Source organism: Mus musculus, chromosome 8, assembly GCF_000001635.26.
Source record: "Mus musculus strain C57BL/6J chromosome 8, GRCm38.p6 C57BL/6J".
Classification (NCBI taxonomy): Eukaryota; Metazoa; Chordata; class Mammalia; order Rodentia; family Muridae; genus Mus; species Mus musculus.
Window position 1 is genome coordinate 23,237,739 of NC_000074.6, and position 21,429 is coordinate 23,259,167.

A 21,429-nucleotide genomic window follows, 5' to 3' on the forward strand; every position below is an offset into this window, starting at 1 on the left:
GCCCCGCCTACCCCGGGGCGGGCTCTTGCCGAGCTATAGAACATACTTCCGGAAGGCGGGGAAGGAGGCCGGGAGTGAAGTGCCGGGTGGCACCGTCTCGGGACGGCCACGTGGGGGCGTTCGGCTCACAGTAAGGAAACCAGGCAGCGCCGTCTTGTGGCGAATCGGTACAGGGCCCAGTTCCTTCCTTCCTTTAACATTTACTGTGTGTGGGTTGGTTCCATTGCCAAACCTGTTCACAGATTCATATATGTGTGTTGAAACTACATTTAAGAGACTCACTCCATTGTCCTTCCTTTACATTTTTTTTTTGCGCAGAGTTGTTCTCTAATGTTATTTGAGTTGTTCTTTTTGGTGATGAAAGAATGCCTACTGACTTTCTAGGATTCTACCTTTTTAGTGAGTGTGAATGCAATATACGCATGTGGTACATGCTCAGGTCACGATCGCATAGCAAGTGCTGTTACCCACTGAGCCCCCTTAAGATTATTTTTATAGATATATTTCCTTATTTTCATGTATGTTAGTATGTGTGCTTGCACATGAGTGTGGTGCCAGCTGAGGACAGAAGAATGCACTGGATCCTGATGGAGCTCATAACATGTGGTTATGAGCTGTTCCACATGGGTACCGACAACCAAACTCCAGTCCTCTGGTTTAGAGCAAGTGCTCTAAACCAATGAGCTATCTATCTCTCCAGCCCCTAGCCCCTTATATTTTTTAAGTGCCAAACTTCCTAATTAGCTTCAGAGATGGAATCAGATTGCAAATTTTTATAGTTTTATATACCTATAAATTATGCATCCTGACATATTACTACTTGAAAGAGTAAGAAATAACAGAGGATTGAGCCGGGTGTGGTGGCACAGGCCTCTAAGCCCAGCACTTGGGAGGCAGAGGCAGGTGGATTTCTGAGTTTGAGGCCAGCCTGGTCTACAGAGTGAGTTCCAGGACAGCCAAGGCTACACAGAGAAACCCTATCTCGAAAAACAAAAACAAAACCACAACAACAACAAAAAGAAATAACAGGACTAATAGAAAGTTATGGAAATTTGAATTTGTGGTAGCCTAAAGATTCTTGGTATTATACCTATTTTTTAAATTAAAATGATTTGTATAGATGGGAGCGGGGGAATGTGGTGCAGTGGTACAGTACAATCTTAGCATTTAACCTGGGTCCAGTCCCCAGCAACTAAGTAAAACAAAATCTCTTTCTACAGTTTATCACTGACGTACAAAAAATTTTCATTATTTATTTTTATTTGATACAGGGCCTCATCATGTAACTCTGACGAACCTGGAACTTGTTATGTAGAGCAGATTAGCCTCAAACTCATAAAGATCCACCCACCTCTGCCTCCTGGTGGCGTAAACATTTTAATATTCATCTGCTAACAGGATGCTTATATTTTGTTCCACATATCATTAGATTGATATTTTATTATCAAATAAGCATGGAACAGATAAAATAAATTACATCTGTAGAGTAGCCCAGAGTGATAAGAAATTAGCTTAGTGAGGTTGGTTATGAAGTTGTATTTTCTGAGACAAGAACCAGAAACCAGAAGCCTTGGCTGTTTGGTGTATTACAGCAGATTCTGTAGGCAGCTGTCATTCTAGAAACTGCTCCATCACAAGCTTCCGGCGTGACCTACAGAGAGTCCTGTGACTGCTTGAACTCACCCTGGGTGTTTGTCTATGAGAGGGGCTTGTCTTTGACTTTTACAGAAAGCGAGTAATACAGCTTTACCCTCAACACTGGGCCCTTCTTTACTTTCACTCACTTGTAAGTCAGGAAAGTTACTTTCCACACCTCTCCTTTCCTTTCTTTCCCTCTCCTTCTTTGTCTTTAACATTTCTAGGGGCGACAATCACTGCGGACAAGGCAATTTACAGACACATGCAAGGTGGTTTGCTCTACAGCCTGCCTCCACAACCCCTGCTAATCTAACTATGTTGTCCTGGATGGCCTTGAACTCACAGAGATCCGCTGCTTCTACTGGAATTAGCCACCATACCCAACATACAAGTTGTTTCGTGGGAGCATTACCTAGACATTTTCAAACGTATAGAAAATAAAAAAAGCCACATATTACAAGTACAGGGAGCAGAGCGTAGCCCAGTACAGAGAGCCTGTCTGATACATCCAAGGCTCAGGTGTGATGCCTTGCACTAGTGGTGGCTTTCAGATACACTCCTTGAAACATCCATGCAAACAGGAACTGGAGTATGAGACTGGGTGAGCTGTACATGCTAATCTTTAACTGGAAAGCGGTTGCACGTTTGCAGTCTGAGTAAGTTCCTGGGCATTTGGTAGATGTCAGATTAGTAGTTACCGAGACATTTTGCATATGAATTTGGCTCATGTCTTTTTTTTTGTTGTTGTTTTTTTGTTTTTTTGGAGACAGGGTTTCTCTGTATAGCCCTGGCTGTCCTGGAGCTCACTTTGTAGCTTGAACTCAGAAATCCGCCTGCCTCTGCCTCCTGAGTGCTGGGATTAAAGGCGTGCCTATGAACTAGTCTGAAATGAGGTCAGAGAACACATGTGTGATCAAGAACCATATGCTAGCAGTCAGTGCGTCGTTTCTTAGGGCTCCTCTTTGCCTTTTCTTATGTATGTATGTATGTATGTATGTATGTATGTATGTATTTATTTTTTGGTTTTTCGAGACAGGGTTTCTCTGTAGCCCTGGCTGTCCTGGAACTCACTCTGTAGACCAGGCTGGCCTTGAACTCAGAAAGCCGCCTGCCTCTGCCTCCCAAGTGCTGGAATTAAAGGTGTGCACCACCACACCCGGCTTTGCCTTTTCTTAAAAAGAGAAAACCAACTGTAAGTGACAGTCCCCAAATGTCTCACTCTGTAGCAGTCTGCCCTTAAACTCAAGACCCGCCCTCCTATCCCAGGTGTGCCTAGCCACACCCAATTTCAGAAAATTCTTTAAAAAAACAAGGTGACTTATGAACCTGAAGATTTTATTATTTCTCCGTGCCAGGCCTCATACATGCTCAGCACTCTGCTGGAGTCACAGGTCAGAAGGTAACATCTTGGCAGGCCCAGGAAGCTCCACCTTGAGTGTCCAGAACCTCATCTTGGCCACATTCCAACTTGTGGGAGTTGGTTCTCTTCTTCCATCAAGTGGGTCTGGGGGAATGAACTGTGGGATGGGGCGTTGTGGCAAGTCTGTTTATCCACTGAGCCACCTCACCAGTCCCATTTTGTATTCTCGATAAATATCTACCTTATTTTTTAAAAGTCATCAGATGATCCAAGATACAGTAGTAATTCTGATAACTCTTTTCTAATGAAAACTATCTATTCATATTAAGTAAGGGTGGGTAAGATGCTACCAGGTAAAGTCTCCTGCCACCAAACTTGATTTGTGTTTGATCCCTGGTGTCCTCATGGTGGAAGGAAAGATATGATTCTGACCTCCATGTGCATGCATGGCATGTGCACACTCACACAGAGCACGCACATGCACGCACAGGCTAAATAAAAAAATTAAAAATGCTTAGATATGCTTTATCAGTTATTCCAATATTGTCATCCAAATAAGATGCCATAGCATTCCCTTTATCAAATCACATAGACTAAGACAAGAGAGGGTTTATTTAAGAAAAGTTTTACTAATGTGTTTATATCTTGGCGACATTATTGCAACAAGTTTAAAAGGCAGACAGACTAGAATAGGCTTTAAAGGAACAAATGAGCGTTATACAATTAAATTATTACACAGATCTAAGGGGTTTACTGAGTAACTACAAGGCCCAGAAAACAAATTAAATCTGAAAGATTAGATCCAGTATTAGCACCTACAGTATCTCCAAGTTCAACTGCTTCATTCATTCCTTATGTTTCCTAACTTCTCCCAAACACAGTGCTCTCAAATTCCTAAAAGAACATAAGAAATTCCGATACTAAGAGAGTATAGAGATAAAGAAGAGCTGAAAAAAATTAACTTTAACTTGAAGTTACACGGAAGCCAAAACTTACTTGAGTCAATCAAAAGATTTCTGTGCCCTGAATACTGTATGTGAGGCTATAAATCAGAGTTTAAAGTAGGTTACAAATTAGCAACATACTGTATTATTTCTACCAATTTTTTCTCCTAAGTTATACTTGTAACAAAACTAGAGTTAGGTGCTTAGGACACTTGCTTCTTCCACACCGGGCAGAGCTGGGGCAGGTGGAGCTGATGGCTGAGGGTCTGCTCATTGTGCTTACTTATCTGTGGAATGAACAAGCAACACACACAACATCTCCCCAACATCTCGAGGTAATGCACATTAACAGAACTGCTTTCAAAGAAACAACCGGAATTGCATAAATACTGCCTTAATAATAACTGCAACACTAAAACAAGTAACATATATTATTCTCTCAAGGAGCCTCTGAAATTGAACAGCAGAAACCAATCTGAAGATCTGAAGCACGTCAAGGCTGGTAGCTTGGGGACTCGGGCGGCGGGTCAGCCGGACCACAGGCACACACACCCTCAAAGCCTGCTACTAATCTGGGGGAGGGACTGAGCTAAGACATGACTTGTGGGATCATAAAGCCACCTAGGAAACTGACCCAAGGGACAAGGAGAACCAGTGACACTGGTATCTGGTAAGAAAACGACTCTGTCTTGGGCTGGCCAACTGCCTGTGTTTTAAATGGCTTTGAATTTATAAAGAGAATTGCTTCCTTTATTTTCTTGGAAACAAATCAAAAGATCACAGAGTCCTACACAACTGGGAGACAAAGTGGATGCTGAGTGACGAGCGGTCACTCCAGGTGTGGCACCGTGGCTCTGGCAGCAGAGACAAGAGAATAACGCTCTGGAGAGGAGGTAGGGACACTCTGCCATCGGCCAGTGGATAGACGAAGGTCCCAGCTGGAGGCAGGACCTGTAAGAAGGGAACAGCACACTTTAGAGAGGCCAAAAACCAAAACAAACCCGACCTACCCCAACCCTCTAAGACGTGTTACAAATGAGCTGTGCTGATACTGACTTTAGTAGGTCTGTGATGATTAGTCACTCAGAACGTGCCGCACGCAATGCTGACAAATGCAGCTACTTCTGTCACCACTGACTTACTGTGACGGCAAGTGTATTCACCTCTTTCTTTAACCTTTACTGTACACGTACCAGTGTTTCCCCTGCCTCTATCTGTGTAACACCTGCATGCAATGCCCGTGGAGGCCAGGAGAGGGCTCCAGCCATGGGGACACGCCAAGTCCCCTCTGGAGGGGCAGCCGGTCATCTCTCCAGCCCCTACTTCATCTTTATCATAGACAATCTTAGAGAGAACACATATGTGTCTAATATGGATGCACAATATTAGAAAAGGGCACATAGTTTTTTCTTAAAGTTCTACTAATGGCCTCCCATGGTTTCTGATTTCATGCTAATTCCCCTTTAATAATACTGCAACCTACAGAGACCTCGTAGACTTTCTTAAAAAGGTCAAACTGAGTAAGTTCTAGTTTATAATCATCCCCAACAGTGCATCCTGGAAGTGAGCAACATAGAACTCTGAAAACTACACTGTATTGAACAAAAATATTTGCATTCATGAAACTAACTAAAAGTTCTAAACGCAACGCTTTCTCATCTCAAACATTCACTGTTATCTTACTATAGATACATTAGGCTCTGAGCTATAATTGCTCACAACTTTACACCACCTCAGAAAAACATTTCATTAAAGCAGCACAAAGCAGTTACAAATGGCTGTGCCGTGCCACTGCAGCTAGAAATGATAAACTTATTCCAGTGGCATGTAACAAAAACCAAGTTCCCAGTGCCTCACATGAGAAATATCAGTTTGGAAACTGTACATGAGAAATGTATGGACAACTAATGCTATGTGTTCAAAATGAAGATGAAAAGGAAATAAAACATGTGGAGGTCATTATTGAGACCTCTGGCTTCAAAACTGTAGGTGACACATGAACTAGAACTGAAACACTCCAGTTTGGAATGCTGAGAGACTGGTCTAATCAATAAGTGAACAGGAGCAAAATGGGTTCTTAAGAAAGCCACTGAGAAGGAAGGGGCTAACATTAGGACAGGAACAATTTGTCCTTTCTCTATATTCTTCTGCTGCAAATCACTGAGGCCAAGTGTGCCATACAAGGGGCCTTGAGCTCATCCAATCCGTGTTAGTAGTGTGACCTTGATCTCTGCCTATTTCTATCTCAGTTTACTCATCTGTGAACTAGAGACCTTGTGAGATTCATAAACAGTTAGTATAGCCAGCAGAGGAGGAGCCCTGAAATAGTGGTTGCTCGTTTTGTTGCCCTAGAAGATGTGTGTGCTTTACCCAGTCTGTCTTGTGCTGCTTGTTAACCAGTACCAGGAGCACCCGTGAGGCACAGCAGAGTGTGCAACTGACATGGATGGGAACAGGAAGTACCATTTCTGTCCTTTGAGAGCTGGACAAACACAGGCATGGAGTCTACCATATCTGACTGCAGGTTTTTATTACCAGTAACTAATTTTTTCTATTTATTAAAGGGCATCACCTGGCTATACAAGAATATTAACATTCTAACCAAAGGAATGAAATTTATGTTGTACCCTCCAGGTTAAGTTCCTTTGAAAGGCTCTAAGCCACTCTCCCTCTTGAAATGTCCCCTGGCTTCCTTAAAAACAAGGCATAAAGACAAACATCTCTGGGCTGGCTCAGATATATGTAACACCCAACATTTAAGAGGCTAGAGCACATCTAAAGTATTAAAGCAAGCCAAATCCACTCCTAAGTATCACAGTAAGAACCAGCCTAAAGTGAACACACAGGGGAAACTAAAAATTAAAGTGTATAACCAAGTAGATTTGGGCTACATATACATTTAAAATACAAAATGAACCTGTGATTAGCTTGAGCTTACACAATCAATAGACTACCGTACATGATTTAACCTGTTATTTACAAGCAGGGGGGAAAGCTGTGCATAACTAACATTTTAAAACTGATCTATAAACCATGGATTTCACACTCACCTGTAACTCTGTGGTTTATCTTCCACTGCTCACACCTCTGTCTTCATAGATGGTGATTTCAATCTGAACAGCATGGCCGTTAAGAAAACACGAGAATGTAACACACGAAGCAGACAGACTACAGCAAGACAGTCTGCACGGTCTGCTGTGTGCAGATTCACTTTTTCTGCTTTACAGAAAGCTTAATAAATTACCTGCAATTATGAGAGCAGTTACTTTTAAAACACTAGTTTTACAAAAAAATCTGCAAAGTATTTTCTTTTGTATTTGTAAATATGCTCTGTCTGCATGGATGCCCTGGAGTTGGAATTATGGCTGTCACTGAGCACTGGGAACCAAGCCAGAGTCTGCGAGAGCAGCCAGTGAGCGCTAATGGCCGGGCCACCTCTCTAGCCCCTGGGAAGTATTCTGTATGTGTAGCTAGTAGTAGACTCACAACTGAGAACTCAGAGAGATCGAGGGACTCAAAAATGCCCTCAAATTATATGAAAATATTTGTGTGGGAGAAGGTTCATGACCCTTAAAAGAACCATTGCTGGAGAGTACATTAAAACTGCGAAAATTATCACCGCAGGGCCTAGGATTATGTGACTAGCTTAAAATCACTTAATCATCACTTTATTAAGTAAATGCAGTTTTTCCAATTTACTAAATCCACTTAATTTCTCAAGGCCTCCTGCCTCTACACTACGGACATTGAGCCGAAGACGATGAGATGATCCACTGGCAGCTGTAACAGCTTGCAACTGGCCAGATGGACCTGTAGACTGCAGTTCATTTGGATGGCATGTCTCACTGCACACTTCAAGGGGCTCTGTGCGCAGAGTTCCTGCAGCTGGGACATGTCACTCTTACAAGCTTCACTATTACAAGATGTTGTCAGAACCAAGGAAGATGGGAACCAGAACACTAAACAGTCCAGAGACCCAGACAATGCCAAGTTCAGAAAGCCACGGTTTAAGAACATGCTGGGAAAGGGATGCCTATGGTATATCATTCACGTAACAATTCTGAAGACACACCTAAGAAGGAGTAAAAGTTAAATTCTCTCTGGCCAAGGCCAAATAATACCATCATGACTTTTTTTTTTTTAAGAAATATTTAGACCTTCTGAGCTGGACTAAAAAGATACAACTCGAAGTCCTCTCTCAATGGGGTCTGTTAGGAGGAGGCCTTGGGGAGCATATATCTTCTCATTCTGTTCTTGAATGTATTTGGAGACTTTCTTCAAGACCTGCCAGAGGAAACACCACAGCTTTTAACACATTCCATCTGACCTGTTAGCTAGATCTCAAAATATTCAGTGAGTTGGCTTTCAATGCAAGTCATGTTGATTTCTGTAAAGCAAACAAGAGACTGGGTTACCTGGCTGCTGTCAGCTATACACAGGATACAGTTATCAGCTGTACACAGGATACAGTTATCAGCTGTACACAGGACACAGTTATCAGCTGTACACGGGACACAGTTATCAGCTGTACACGGGACACACTGTGTACTGTGCTGGAGCGCAGGACAGTGCAAACACACACACATTCAGTGAGAAGCCACCCTTCCCCTCACCTCTGCCCTGCTACAGGGACTAAGCTGCTTACACACACGTCCATCTCCTACTATCCATAAGCTGCCATCAGTTAAGACGGCCTCTTCTCAAGTGAGGCTCACTCTCGGTCTCCTGTGTAAGAACTATCTTTTCTCCCTTTGTGTGTTTTCAGCATTTCAAGTAATGGCTTGGTCTGTAACAAAAGGGAGCTCTGTCACTCTGCTGGGATGCTCATTCCATGTGGAGAGCACACAGATATCAGTGCTGGGGCAGCCTCGGGGCACAGATGTCTCGAATCATCTCTATGTTTGCATACACTGATACGCCGTAGTTTTGCTCTTACTTCCTAGACAGGAACTTCAAATTATAAATTTAGTATTAAGCTTGTAAAAGTCAAAACAAATGTAGACAAAACCCAGATAGGACACAAAGGAACTTTGAGAAACAGCCAAATCGTCAGCTTTACTAAGGGCGGTTCCGACAGTGTGAGAAAGTATCTCAGCGGTGTTCTCTGCCGTCAGGGGCTCCATGCTCTACTTCAGGTTCCAGTCAGCAGAGCCTCACTCCAGAGGACGGCTAAGTTACCCAGCACTTCCTTAGACTTTCCCTGTGAGAAAATGATGAGTGTACAAACTTGCTCACAACAGAGAGAGGAAAAGCAATGTAGGAACACAAAGCATCACTGCATGTCGGGCGTCCACTAAGGGCACTGATGTGCCCCACGCTGAGCACTGGATACGAGTACAGACAAACATACAGGATAGGCAATGAAGGAGGGAGATGTTACAGCTGAGATATTTTAGTGTAAACTATCTTAAAATACAAAGCTCTATGAGGTTTGATTAGTTTTCTTATTGAAAGGAAATAAATAACTATTTATGTATATGCTATTTAGAGTCTGGTGTGAATGGATATTATTGAAAGAGCAATCTACATGGTTCTTCAGTGAATTAAAAACAGTATTTCTAAAAATGACAATTTTTGAAGTCTAATTACCTGAAGCAATGTGAGCATCAGTGTCTTATTTTCAGCTTAGAAGAATCTGAACTATTCCTGGTCATTATGAGCAAACCCCTCAGGCTTTATCTTCCCAGTTTGTCAATAACCCTAAATTAACAAGTGGAAGGAAGGAGCCCGTAAGCAGGCTCAGCTCAGGACTTTCAGTCATCTTTCCAACTTCCTTTCCTTGGGCACCAGAATGAGAAACCCGAGACCATGTCTGCCTCAGCCCCAGAGCAGTGGTGGACACACATCATGGATGCATGGATGGCTTTAGGAATGGCTGCTTTAAAACAGCTTTCCTCTTGGACACAGGTCATTAGCAAGAATGACATTCCTTTTATTTGATTTAAGCCTAACTTTATTGGGCAAAGTTCCTGTTTAAATTTTAGAACCATTTATGTGCATCTGGCTATTAGTTCAGAAACAAATGAGCCATTCTCATTCTCTCTCCTGTCTCCCCCTTTACTCCCTCCCTCTCTAAAAGGAAAATTCCAAATCCTTATTTTGGAGAAAATAATAAAAGTTGTTTCTAGACTCTCCATTCCTAGTAACTCCACTCTGGTAATGCCCTAGAGTTCATTTGGGCAGCTATTCCAAACTGCACCTGACACTTCTGTCCCCAAAGACGTTCAGATGACATTTTAATCATACTTAAATTAACATTTCATGTCTATGTGTGTATGAGTGTGTGCCCGAGGCAGGGCATGTGTGTGAAGGACAGAGCACAGTTATCGGGAGTCACTTCTCTCCAGGCACCCTGCAGAATCCAGGGCTCAGACTCAGAGCATCAGGCCTACACATAAGCTCCTCTATCCACTGAGCCATCTCACCGGCTCTTACAGTGCAAAGCAATGTCAAACAAACCAAAGTATTAAACGAAATGACCTTGTTTCCAAACACCCACTACAACCTCACCTAGAGTACAGAGTGAACCATTATGACACCTCCAGAACAGACAACTGTCCCTGCCGGGAACGGGGCTCTAGACGGGCTGCAAGAAAGGTGCACGAGCCAGGCTGAGGACAGAGCCTTGGCATTTTCAGAAAAGACTTAAGTGTTCTAATTACAGCCCAGGCAGAAGGGATGCATTCTAGTTGATAAACAAAGCAGACAGTGAGGAAAACCTCCTCCAAGCCCAATTGTTAAGAACTAACACTATCCTCTTTATCTTTACTGAAAAAAAAAATCAATAAATAGCATATTACAAGTAACAAAGTGGATAATTGTTCAAGCAAGCTTTAAAAGGATTATTGGCAATTTTAAGAAATTTAACCCACATGATAAAGTGTAAACATTATATCTGGTTTACTCTTTGTAGAATAAGAAATCTTAATGTTTAAAACACTGGTGTCTAAAGGATTCATTCTTGCCTTTTCATAAAGAACTAGCGGACATGGGATGGGGTGACCTGAGCTGAGGTCCCCGGAGCGCATGCAGAAGCTGGAAACAGAAGCACAAGCATCTATGGTCCAGCACGCCCACGGGAGACAGGGGGCTTGAGTGCCAGCTACCTGGGACAACACAGAGGCAAACAACAGAAAGAGAGCCAGCCAGTCTCAGTCAGACACAGCGGAGGACAGGGGCCTGGCCCGAGGTTGTTCTCTGGTCTCTACTGGTGCCCTGGCATGTGTATATGTGCAATATAATATATAAACACATAAAAATATTTTTAAAATCTACTTCAAGGGAATATTTATTAAATATTTACTATATGCAAGGCTATATATTAATTCCAAGATCTATTTTATAGTTGAGAGATTTCCAAGAAATGAATGTATCCAAGATCCTATAGCCAGAATCACTTGTCGGGTACTCAATACTACTTCCCTCTTACAACTGTCACTCCAAAGGATGTAACTCCACCAGAAACATGCTTCCGTAAGAGCGTGGCTGGATGGCCATGTTCTTTCTATGGGAGTTCAACTTCCTCTTCTTGTTAAAGTTGGCTCCTCCCTGAATCCTGGTTCTAGCATCAGCATATCCTTTGAAATCATTCCTTTCCTTCCTCCCAAACTGCCACGCTCCTAATCCGAGCAGACTCAGCTCGGGCTTCTGTGGAGCTCCCTCACTTGTGCGACCATTCCCTCTCTCGGGCTCTTTTCCCACACACCCAAAGCCTACTTAGAATCATTGCTTTCTGATATCTGTGCTCTGCGTGAAATCTGAGTGGCTGCTGCTATAGAGATAAGATCTACACTTCTAATCCAGCTGCCTGTCTGCAGAAACACATGGAGGAATGGTGTGGGAGATGGAGCTAGAGAGGCAACTGGACATCAGCTTCAGGGGATCTTTCCTGATCCAGTCGTAACTGGGGAAAGGAGGAGGTCAGGACTTAGGAGTGGCAGAGGAAGTAAGGCTGTGCTTTCTGAAGACAGTGGGAAGCGAGCTGGAAAGCAAAGAGCAAGGAGAGATGCGTTAGGACAGCACTGGACAGGCTAGGAGCAAGCCGGAGCATCGCCAGAGACACGATAACAAAGGGGACAACTGAAAACAGCGCAGCCCTTCCCAGCTATGCTCCAGCTCCCTGTCTCGCAGTCAGAGAGGGGGGCTACTGAACAGGATGGGGAGATGCGAGTTTCCATTCTCAGCATTACAAGCTGACGAACAGCAACCCTCCAGCTGGCAGGCAGCTGCAGAGAGAAGGACTCAAGTTGGAGGCTATGACCGAAAACGGAAACTTTAGGGGGGAAGAAAAAAGACTCAAAAGAGCTGGAGACATGGAGCCATACTGAGTTTCCGCACTAACTTTGCATGTAGAGTCTGAACTCTGCCCTGTCACCCCAAGCAGACTTGTACATGCTGACCTATTTCACAAACACTTAGGACCCACTTCTGTGTGCTCTGGACAGTAAGGGCAATAACAAAATCTGAATTATATAGAGGTTTCTCAAGTTTAAAGCAACTGTTAATATGTAGAGACTTATCTTCTTTCATGGTATTTAGAGATTTTACTGAACACAAATGTAGCCATACCTTCTCATAATGAGTTTCCATGCATAAGAAGATGGTGTATGCTGTTAAACAAGCCAAACAGCCTTCAAGATACGACTGGCCCCCAAGTTTCTCTGCTTCTGCATAAAGATTATTTAGAGTTCGAACTGTTTCTTCAAACTGCTGTCTGTCAATCTGTAGGGAAGAAAAAAAATTAAAAGTAAGCTCTAGAGACGAAGATGGCCAACTCATTGTTTGCTACCAGACATACCTTGTTGTCTTGACAAGGTTCCAAATTTAAAAGACAATAAATAGAACAGGCAAGGAAATATGCTGTGACTCCAGCAGACGAATGCCAAGGCAGGGTCAGTAGTTCGAGGTCACTCTGGGCTGTGGTTTGAATGAGAATGGCCCCACACATTCATGTTTGAATGCCTGGTCACCAGTTGCGGAACTGTTTGCTAACAATTAGAAGGTATGGCCTTGTTGAAGGTGTCAATGGGGGTGAGCTTCAAGGTTTCAAAAGACTCTGGCCACTCACGTTAGCTTTTTTGTTCCTAACTTGCAGGTCAGATGTAAGCTCTCAGCGACTGCTCCAGTGCCATGCCTGCCTGCTGCCATGCTCCCTACCGTGTTGGTCATGGAGTCTACTCACCTCTGAAACTGTAAGGCCCCTAACAAATTGCTTTCTTTTATAAGTAACCCTTCACAGCAACAGAACAGTAATTAAGACATTAGCTATATAGTAAATGTGAGTTCAGCCTGGCCTCATGAGACCTTGTCTTAAAAATCAAACAAACCCCAAAAGATAAGGCAAATAACTTTTCATGTAACTAAGTCCAGACCTCTGACACTAATACAATTACTTAGAGTTTAACTTTATCCATCTTATGGGATACTGGATATTGTGAAGGTTCAAAATACTACTTCTCTATACTCAAATTCTAATGATAGTCTTTCTAATCATGGATATTTGTATTCTGAGCACCTATAATGCTATGGCTAGTCTTTTATACATGCACCTCCTTAATTATAAGGGCACACAATTAGAGGTTCCTTTTACCTTGGAAGAGTATTTATTCATTTATTTTTCCAAACAGGGTCTCACTACATAGCCCAGGATGGCCTCATACTTGTGATTTCCATGCCTTGGCTGTCTGAATGCTGGGGTTAAGGTATGCACCACCATTTCCGATTGAGAGTCTGTATTCCTAAAACAAGCATCTGAACGCTGAGCAAAGACTACTTTAAGCAGAGCTGTCAAGTGGCAAGCTCTGTTGTTTTCTCGGGCTCCTCTTTTGCAGCAGCAGATTTTGTGACTTGATGCTCATATTACTGAGAAGAGCAAAAATCTCTAACTGACCCAGCTTCATAGTAAAGCCATCCCACCTCTAATGACACCATGACCCTACTTAATACTAACACACTGGCTATTTGTCTTGGAGAGATTTTAGTTAAGGATGGGCGATGTGTGTCCCAGAAACTGTATCACTAATTTCATGGCAAAGATGTAACACATGCTGCCCGGAGAAGGCAGCTGCCTTCCAACCACCTCTCAGGCCACGTCCCTGCATTAAGTGACAGCACAATTCTGCTGCTGCCATCCTGTTCCTTACTCCAGCCATGCCTTTGTCCTTCTTTTTGTGAGACAGGGTCTCATGCACTCCAGGATGTCTTCAAACTCCTTACAGAGCTACAGACAGAATGATGTTCATGTCCTGGTCCTTCTGGCGTCTCCATCTTTCAAGGATTAAAGACATAAACTATCACACCTCATTTTATGTGGAGCAGGGGACAGAACCCATGGCTTCCTGCACATTAGCCAAGGACTCTAAAAACTTATTTGTTTTTACTTTCTTCTTCTAACAATATTTTGCAGACTTCCAATTTCTGTTATCCTAGAATTTAAAATGCCCATTCGTAGTAGAGCATTTCATCTGACACGGCCCTTCTGACCCAGAGCAACGTCCTAGGCAAGCATTCTACACTGAGCCGCATCTCCAATCCAAGAAGTAAATTTGAGAGTAGATAGTATTTTATGACCCTGTCCTTGAGCTCTTAAAAGCTCTCAGGTCAGAAGCAGTTGTAATCGTTGTTTGCCCTTAGTTACCATGACCAGGGCCAGGTGGACAAGGACACTGAGAGCCGGCCCGCTTCCCACTATTTTTCTCTGACTCCAAGCCAGGGTCAAGACTGGTCACTGAGAGCTGGGCAGAGTGTACACCTCTAACCCAGCACCTGGGAGTCAGAGGCGGTTGAATCTTTGTGAGTGAGGCCAGGCAGGTCGTCATAGTGAATTTCAGTACAGTCTGAGCTACAGAGTGAGACCCTGTCTCGAAACGGCCATCCCCACACACATTTAAAGAAAAAAAGGTCACTGAGGACGGAAGCCATAATGCTCCTACCTTGAAAACAAGCACAGTGCAGTGATGCCTGAACTAACTAACGCTTCAGGTGGTCAGTGAGCATTGAACATCTAACTCTCATGGCTACTTCAACTGTCTGCAATCCTGTGATCTGAGACACTCTTCTATTGTTTACATTTCTTTATACAGTGTCATTCAGAAGAATGGCATCCAATCAGGATTACCTTATCTCTTCCAGATTAGAATCGCTCTTCTGGATCTAGAAACTGCTCTTTGAACTAGAAATACTAATTATTCTCAGAGTCCCACAGACTGCAAGATGGAGGCAAATCTAGGGCAGGTTAATAAACAAAGCTGTGGCCAGTTCTTTTTAAAGAATGAAGATGGAAAGGAATAAAGTCGTTTAAAAGCATATTACAAGAAAATTGAGTTTTCAGTGGTTGAGCATTTACTTAGCATGCACAAAGCCCTGAGCGCCAACCTTAGGGCATGTACTTATGCAGTCTATGTGATTGTTAAAAAGTTAATAGAAAAGAATGTGGTAGGAGCAAACAGTGCTAACAGTTATGGGCGCCATAATGTTCTGAGCTCTGGGTGTGCATACAGACAGTAGACCCCTAAGACTGTAATGGAACTGGAAATTCCTACCGCCTACTACCAGGGTCACCAGCAGCTCAATGCATCGCTCCCTGCTTGTGGTAATACCAGAACAAATAATCCTAATCGTCCACTTTGCAGAAGTGCAACAAAGACAGCCGGTACTTGGCAGCTGCAGTGAGTGATGCCGACAGTATGACACATCACTGCAACACATCATCTACACTACTGTCTACACACTGTCTACACTACTGTCTGCACACTGTCTACACACTGTCTACACTACTGTCTGCACACTGTCTACACACTGTCTACACTACTGTCTGCACACTGTCTACACCACTGTTTTCACTCTTCTGCACTGCACCCCTGCAGGCCCACACTCAAGGCTTGTGTAAATACAGCGTTAGCACAATAAACTGTCTCTGTGCTATATATATATATATTTTTTTGTAATACAAGAAAATGATTTTATTCTAATTTTTAGTTCCAGACAGCTCACAAATCCACTGCCTCTGACAATACCCAGAGTATATGCAGATACACTCATGGCACAGCTGGGGAAACTTGAGGTTTCTCTACACAAACTATTCTGTTAATGTCGCTTAAAAATCCAGACTACATGATATGTCTGTGCTATATTTTAATGTGATCAAGTGACACAACTGGACTTAAGCTCTAGAGAAAAAATCCAGGAGTTTTAAAAATCTGTTGTGTCTAGGCACATTAAGATAGTCATCAGTCCTCCAAAGGTCTTTGGATAGTAATTCAGAAACTGTATTGGAAATTTGGAGATATGCAAAAATGGACCCCCCCCCCCAAAAAAAAAAAAAAAAACATGGCCCATGCTGGGCAGTGGTAGTGCATGCCTTTAATCCCAGCAATTGGGAGGCAGAGACGGGTAGATTTTTGAGTTCGAGACCAGCCTGGTCAACAGAGTGAGTTCCAGGACAGCCAGGACTACACAGAGAAACCCTGTCTCAAAAACCCAAAAAACCCCAAAAAACCAACCAACCAACCAACCAACCAAAACATGGCCCAATAAACACCATTTAAAATGGAATGGACCTAGGAATGGTTTTCTCAGAAGTTTTGTTTTTGATGAAATACACACTGCTGAAGCTAAAGCGATCACAAACATATCGTAAAGTCAAAGGTTATTCCTGCTGACTAGATTAAGTAGAATTCGTCTCTACTACAGTCCGTTTGGATTTTCTTCTCCCAGAAGACTAGGGGGACTAAAACATTGGCATTCTAGCTAAAACAACAACAAAGGTTCGTTTGAAGAACGACTGGGGCAGCTGGGCTCTCAGGCATCAAAGCATCACACTGTAACAGGCAGCGGAGTACAGTGCTCAGCTGACACAATTCTGTGCCCTCAAATAGCATGCGTGCATTTTTAAATATCATGTCAAATAGGACATCTGTGCATTAGTTTCTCATCACACTGGCGAGTGTGATGTTCCCACGGACTGAAAGCCAGACCTGGCAACAGCACAGCACAGCGCAGCGCAGCACAGCACAGCGCAGCGCAGCGCAGCACCACTACTTCTAGGTCAGCAGAGAAATAAGCCTCTCAACGCCCCATCACACAAAGTCAAGAGAACGTCAACGTATCATCAGCACATACCCATAAAAGCCTCCCCAAGTGGTTTACGTAAGTGTTTAACTCAACAGTAAGAGAGTCAAAGGCACATAGCACACACACACCACTACCCATTCTGCGGTTTAGCAAGTCAATCAAGTACCAATTTGGACGGCAGAGTTCAGCAGCATCAATTTCCTGTAAAGGTGTGTGTGACTACATGGGGGTTTTAAACCTAAGATTATTAAGGAAAGGTTCTACCATCCACAATGAAAGGCGAATGCCTGATGTCGCATATACGTGCCTGGCTCAATAAAGAGAGAAGTCTGACTTATAAACCAACAGAGGCCTTTAAATGGCATGTCACAAACAAGTCAATCAAAACCTGTTATCCTCTCCCTCCTCACTCTCCCTGAGACAAGAGTTTTGCAATGCAGTCCATACTGGCTTAGGACTCAGGATCCTCCTGCCTCTGGCACCTGGGCGCCAGGTTACAGGTGTCCATGACCACACACTGTTTACACAGTATCTTTTCAAAGCTTGCTTCATCTTTAATTTGCAGTTCAAGAAGGGCAACTGTGCCACTAACTTGCCAACAGCCATAAATCCCACTTAAGGAGAAGGTAATGAAATAAAGAATTTTCTAGCCTAACAATCAGTCAGTACTGGGATTGAAACCAGAGCCCCACACATCCTAGACAAGTGGTCTACCATTGAATTATCTCAGGATCACCACCTTTTCCAAGCTATTTCAGAGCATGGTCTTTTCAAACTGCCTAGGCTGGCCTGGAACATGCAGTCTTCCAGCCTTAGATTTCCTAGTAGCTGGTAGTTGGCCTGAGTAAGTATGTAGTGCTGGGGATAGATCCCTGGGCCTTCAACCTGGAAAAAACAGGCTCTGTGCACTAAGCCACACACCCAGCCTACAAACCACCCCTCTGATTTTAAATGGCTGGCACACATTTCTCTAGTACACACTCATCTCCACCTACCTAGTCCACAAGCAGCATTTCTTAGCCCCACACCCACACCATGCTTAATTACCCTCCAAGTTCCTCATCCTTCAGAAACTGATTTATGAACAGGAAATAGAATCTGAGTAATATCGCTGAAGAACAAAAGGAGGATCACATTGGGTAGACGAGTAGATTTTTTTTGTTTTTTTTTTGGTGTGGTTAAATCTGAAGGAATGGTACACAAATCTCATCTTTGTTTACAAGGTTGCCCAAAGGACCTCTGCCCCATGACCGTTTTGATATGCAAGGCAAACAGGAAGTTCCCAGTGATAATGACTGGGAGTCAGGGTTGGTTCAGCTACAAGTTCCTTTGCCGTTCCTGCCCGGGACCGTGTACGTTTTTCAGGTTCCAAGAAGGCCTGTCTGGACTGCCGAGCACATCCCTAATAAACCCTTTCAGCTGAACAGTATGACCAGCACAGTGACCACAGATACCAGTCATGACTATGACGCTGTCTTTCGCGTGTCTGAGGCAGTAGGATATAGGTTACCACAGGAGGTATGAGGTGGCCTGGAGTTCCAGGAATTAGCACCTCATCAAGATGTCAATAACTGAGTGAGTGTGTGTGTGTGTGTGAGCTTCAACCAGGTGTCAAGTACCGTGTGTGTGTGTGTGTGTGTGTGTGTGTGTGTGTCGGCATCCTGTTAAGGACACTCTTGGGTGGACTGCGGGCCAGCATCCTAAAAGTTCTATATGATCACTGTACTCTGAGCATTAGCCTTAGTGGTCTTTCTCCAAATACTAGACCGTACCTCCTTCGTATATCTTTTCCCATGAATCCTGACGTCTCATGCTCTCCCGAACCGTGAGACACTCCCTCCCGCTCCAGGGACTCTCCCCTCCCCAGGGCCAGGGGCAGGGCCAGGAGCAGGGCCAGGAGCAGGGGAAGCCGGGCTGCATACCCTGTTCTCCAGCTCCGCGGGGAACTTGGTCTGGAACTGGCAGCGCGTGCCGCTGCTGTAGTCTCGCTGAATGAACACCTTCCCGGACACCGGTGCCTGCTGCGGCCTCATGGCGAGGACAGGACCCGCCGCTCTGCGAGTTCGGGCAAGACACGGGGTCAGATGGCCGGCCTAGAGCCGGCTCTCCGGCCCGCCAGCCCTTCGGAGCCACCCACCGCCCAAAGACGCCCCAGGCCTCCCCCCTCGCCGATCCCCTTCACTCATGGCTGTAGCCGAGGGACTCCAAGCTACCCAAGCCCAGGACCCGCGCCCCCCCACATCCTGGTTCGGCCCTGGAAACACAAACCCGCCTCCTCGGCCCTCCAGCAGCTGTCGCGCCACCTCCGTCGCCGCTTACGTCCTGTCGCAAAAAAACCTAGCCTCTCCCGAACACCTTCTGTGCCGCACGTTGACACCCCGCCCCCTCCGGCCGTAAAGCGACGCCTCCGCGGCTGCGCGTTGCGGTGAGGTGCGCGGTGGCTGGGAGAGAAGTCTTCCTAGTGTAGGCGAATGAAACCCTTCCGGGCGGAAGAAGATGATGATGATGAGGTGGACGTGATCGGTGGATCCGGGAGTTCCGGGAAAGACGCCGGGGTTAGAGACTCGGAATTCCCTGTTGGTTGTGGTGAAGTGGTTTGTGGGCACAGGAATAGTTCCCTTCTTGATTAAGCGTTCCAGCTTTCACGTGGGCTAACCCACCTCGCTCCACAAAAACAACCGTCACTCTCCAATTCCAACAGACACAGATATTTACAACTACAAAGCGCACTACTGGGGATGCATTTGGCCCCTGGAACCCTCTTGAACGAGAGTGAGGAGATGGTATTCCTGTTCTGCATTATCCTGCATCCCTTCTCCAATTCTTCTTGAGGTGTTGGTTTTTTTCGTCCCAGAGACATGTACACCAGCTATACCCGCTTAGGTGACCCGACTGGACCAACAACAGTTCTCTCTCATTGGTCCCCACTTTACTGACTGTATCTTTGCAAGACATCCAGGAAAATCCCTATGCACGTCTGGTGGTGGCGATGTTCTAGTACAACTTTTTAGTATACTGATAATTGATTAGATACTTGATCAGTTGTCACGATAATTGATTTCTCTTTTGGGGTTTTAAAAATAGCATTAAAAAAATTTCCAGCATAGGGCGGGGGACAGGGCAGAGGTCGTCCACTCCCTGGTGATCTCTGAGTTCAAGCCCACCCCAGTTTACCTAAATAGTACCAGGCCAGCCAGATCGTCATGGTGAGACCCTGTCTCAAAAATGAATAGCTTTATCCCAATAAAGGGTGTATAGTAAACCCACTCATTTAACGTGGACATAATTTGTTAACTTCTACCACGTCCATGCCCTTAAACCATCAGTACAATCAAGATAATAAACACCACCTCTAAAAACTTCCTTACTCTTTACAGTCATACCTTTCAGCCATTCAGCAGACCCCCTTTGCCCAGTACTAACCTTTCTGTCACTAGAAACAAACTTGTGTTTTCTTAACTTTCACTTAAATTGAATCAGAGTTTTTCGTCTCCTTCTTATTGTATAGATTCTACTGAGATTCCTCTGTTGTGCCATACGTAATTTCATTTCTGTGACTTTCCCCATTTATTCATTCACGTACTGCCTCAGGGTTTCCATTGCTGTGAAGGGAAACCATGACCAAGACAGTTTTTTATTTGTTTGTTTGTTTGGTTTTTTGAGACAGGGTTTCTCTGTATAGCCCTGGCTGTCCTGGAACTCACTTTGTAGACCAGGCTGGCCTCGAACTTAGAAATCCGCCTGCTTCTGCCTCCTGAGTGATGGGATTAAAGGCGTGTGCCACCACCGCGCGGCTACAAGGCAGTTCTTATTAAGGGTAACATTAAATTGGGGTTGGCTTACTGGTTCTGAGGTTCAGTCCATTATCATCATGGTGGGAAGCATGGCAGCTTCCAGAAAGGGATGGTGCTGGAGAAAGAACTGAAAGTTCCAAAGGCAAACAGGACAAGACAAGCTTCCAGGTAGCTAGGAGAAGGGTCTTAAAGACCAACCCCAAAGTAACACAGTTCCTCTAAGATAGCCACACCCATTCCAGTAAGGCCACACCTCCAAATAGTGCCAATCCCTGGATCAAGTATACTGAAACCAGCACATTAGTTGATAGACAGGAAATTTCCAGTTTTAGAATTGCAAATAAAGCTTCTATAGAATTAGCCTACAAGTCTGTGTATGTTTTTTTAAAAAGAGGTTGAGATTTCAATTTATTTTTATTGGTGAATCCTGTAAAGGCATTTTTCCCTTTTTAATTTTATAAACTTTATTATTAACAGGCTTGCAAATAAATAAAGACAACACACACCAAAATTAGCCAGACCCCAAATCTATACAAATGAACTTCTATCCAGTTAGAAGTGACACCCAGAACAGAAGCTGTGGAGCTTCACAGTACGTTTTACACTTTTAGTATCTAATGTA

General features: G+C 44.1%; 1 protein-coding gene and 1 long non-coding RNA gene across 4 annotated transcripts; one reads left to right on the top strand and one right to left on the bottom strand.

Annotated features, from left to right (window-relative positions):
- Positions 1 to 41: 41 nt before the first annotated feature.
- Gm39141 lies at positions 42 to 15,246 on the top strand. The gene is made up of 3 exons (XR_870246.2): positions 42 to 130; positions 13,037 to 13,133; positions 13,569 to 15,246. It is a non-coding gene; the product is annotated as a predicted gene, 39141 (long non-coding RNA).
- Golga7 (golgi autoantigen, golgin subfamily a, 7) lies at positions 3,588 to 21,165 on the bottom strand. Of its 3 annotated transcripts, NM_001042484.1 has the most exons (6): positions 19,282 to 19,342; positions 18,936 to 19,068; positions 12,511 to 12,663; positions 8,125 to 8,226; positions 6,993 to 7,055; positions 3,588 to 4,893 (listed from the first exon to the last, which is right to left on the bottom strand). In NM_001042484.1, the coding sequence occupies exons 2-5, from the start codon at positions 19,044 to 19,046 to the stop codon at positions 7,008 to 7,010; spliced, it is 414 nt and encodes a 137-aa protein (NP_001035949.1). In that variant the 5' UTR covers positions 19,047 to 19,068; positions 19,282 to 19,342; the 3' UTR covers positions 3,588 to 4,893; positions 6,993 to 7,007. The 3 variants fall into 3 exon arrangements, with proteins under 3 accessions (NP_001035949.1, NP_065610.2, XP_006509242.1); NM_020585.2 differs by having other exon boundaries at positions 18,936 to 19,342; XM_006509179.4 differs by having other exon boundaries at positions 3,593 to 4,893; positions 6,993 to 7,060; positions 18,936 to 21,165.
- Positions 21,166 to 21,429: the final 264 nt, after the last annotated feature.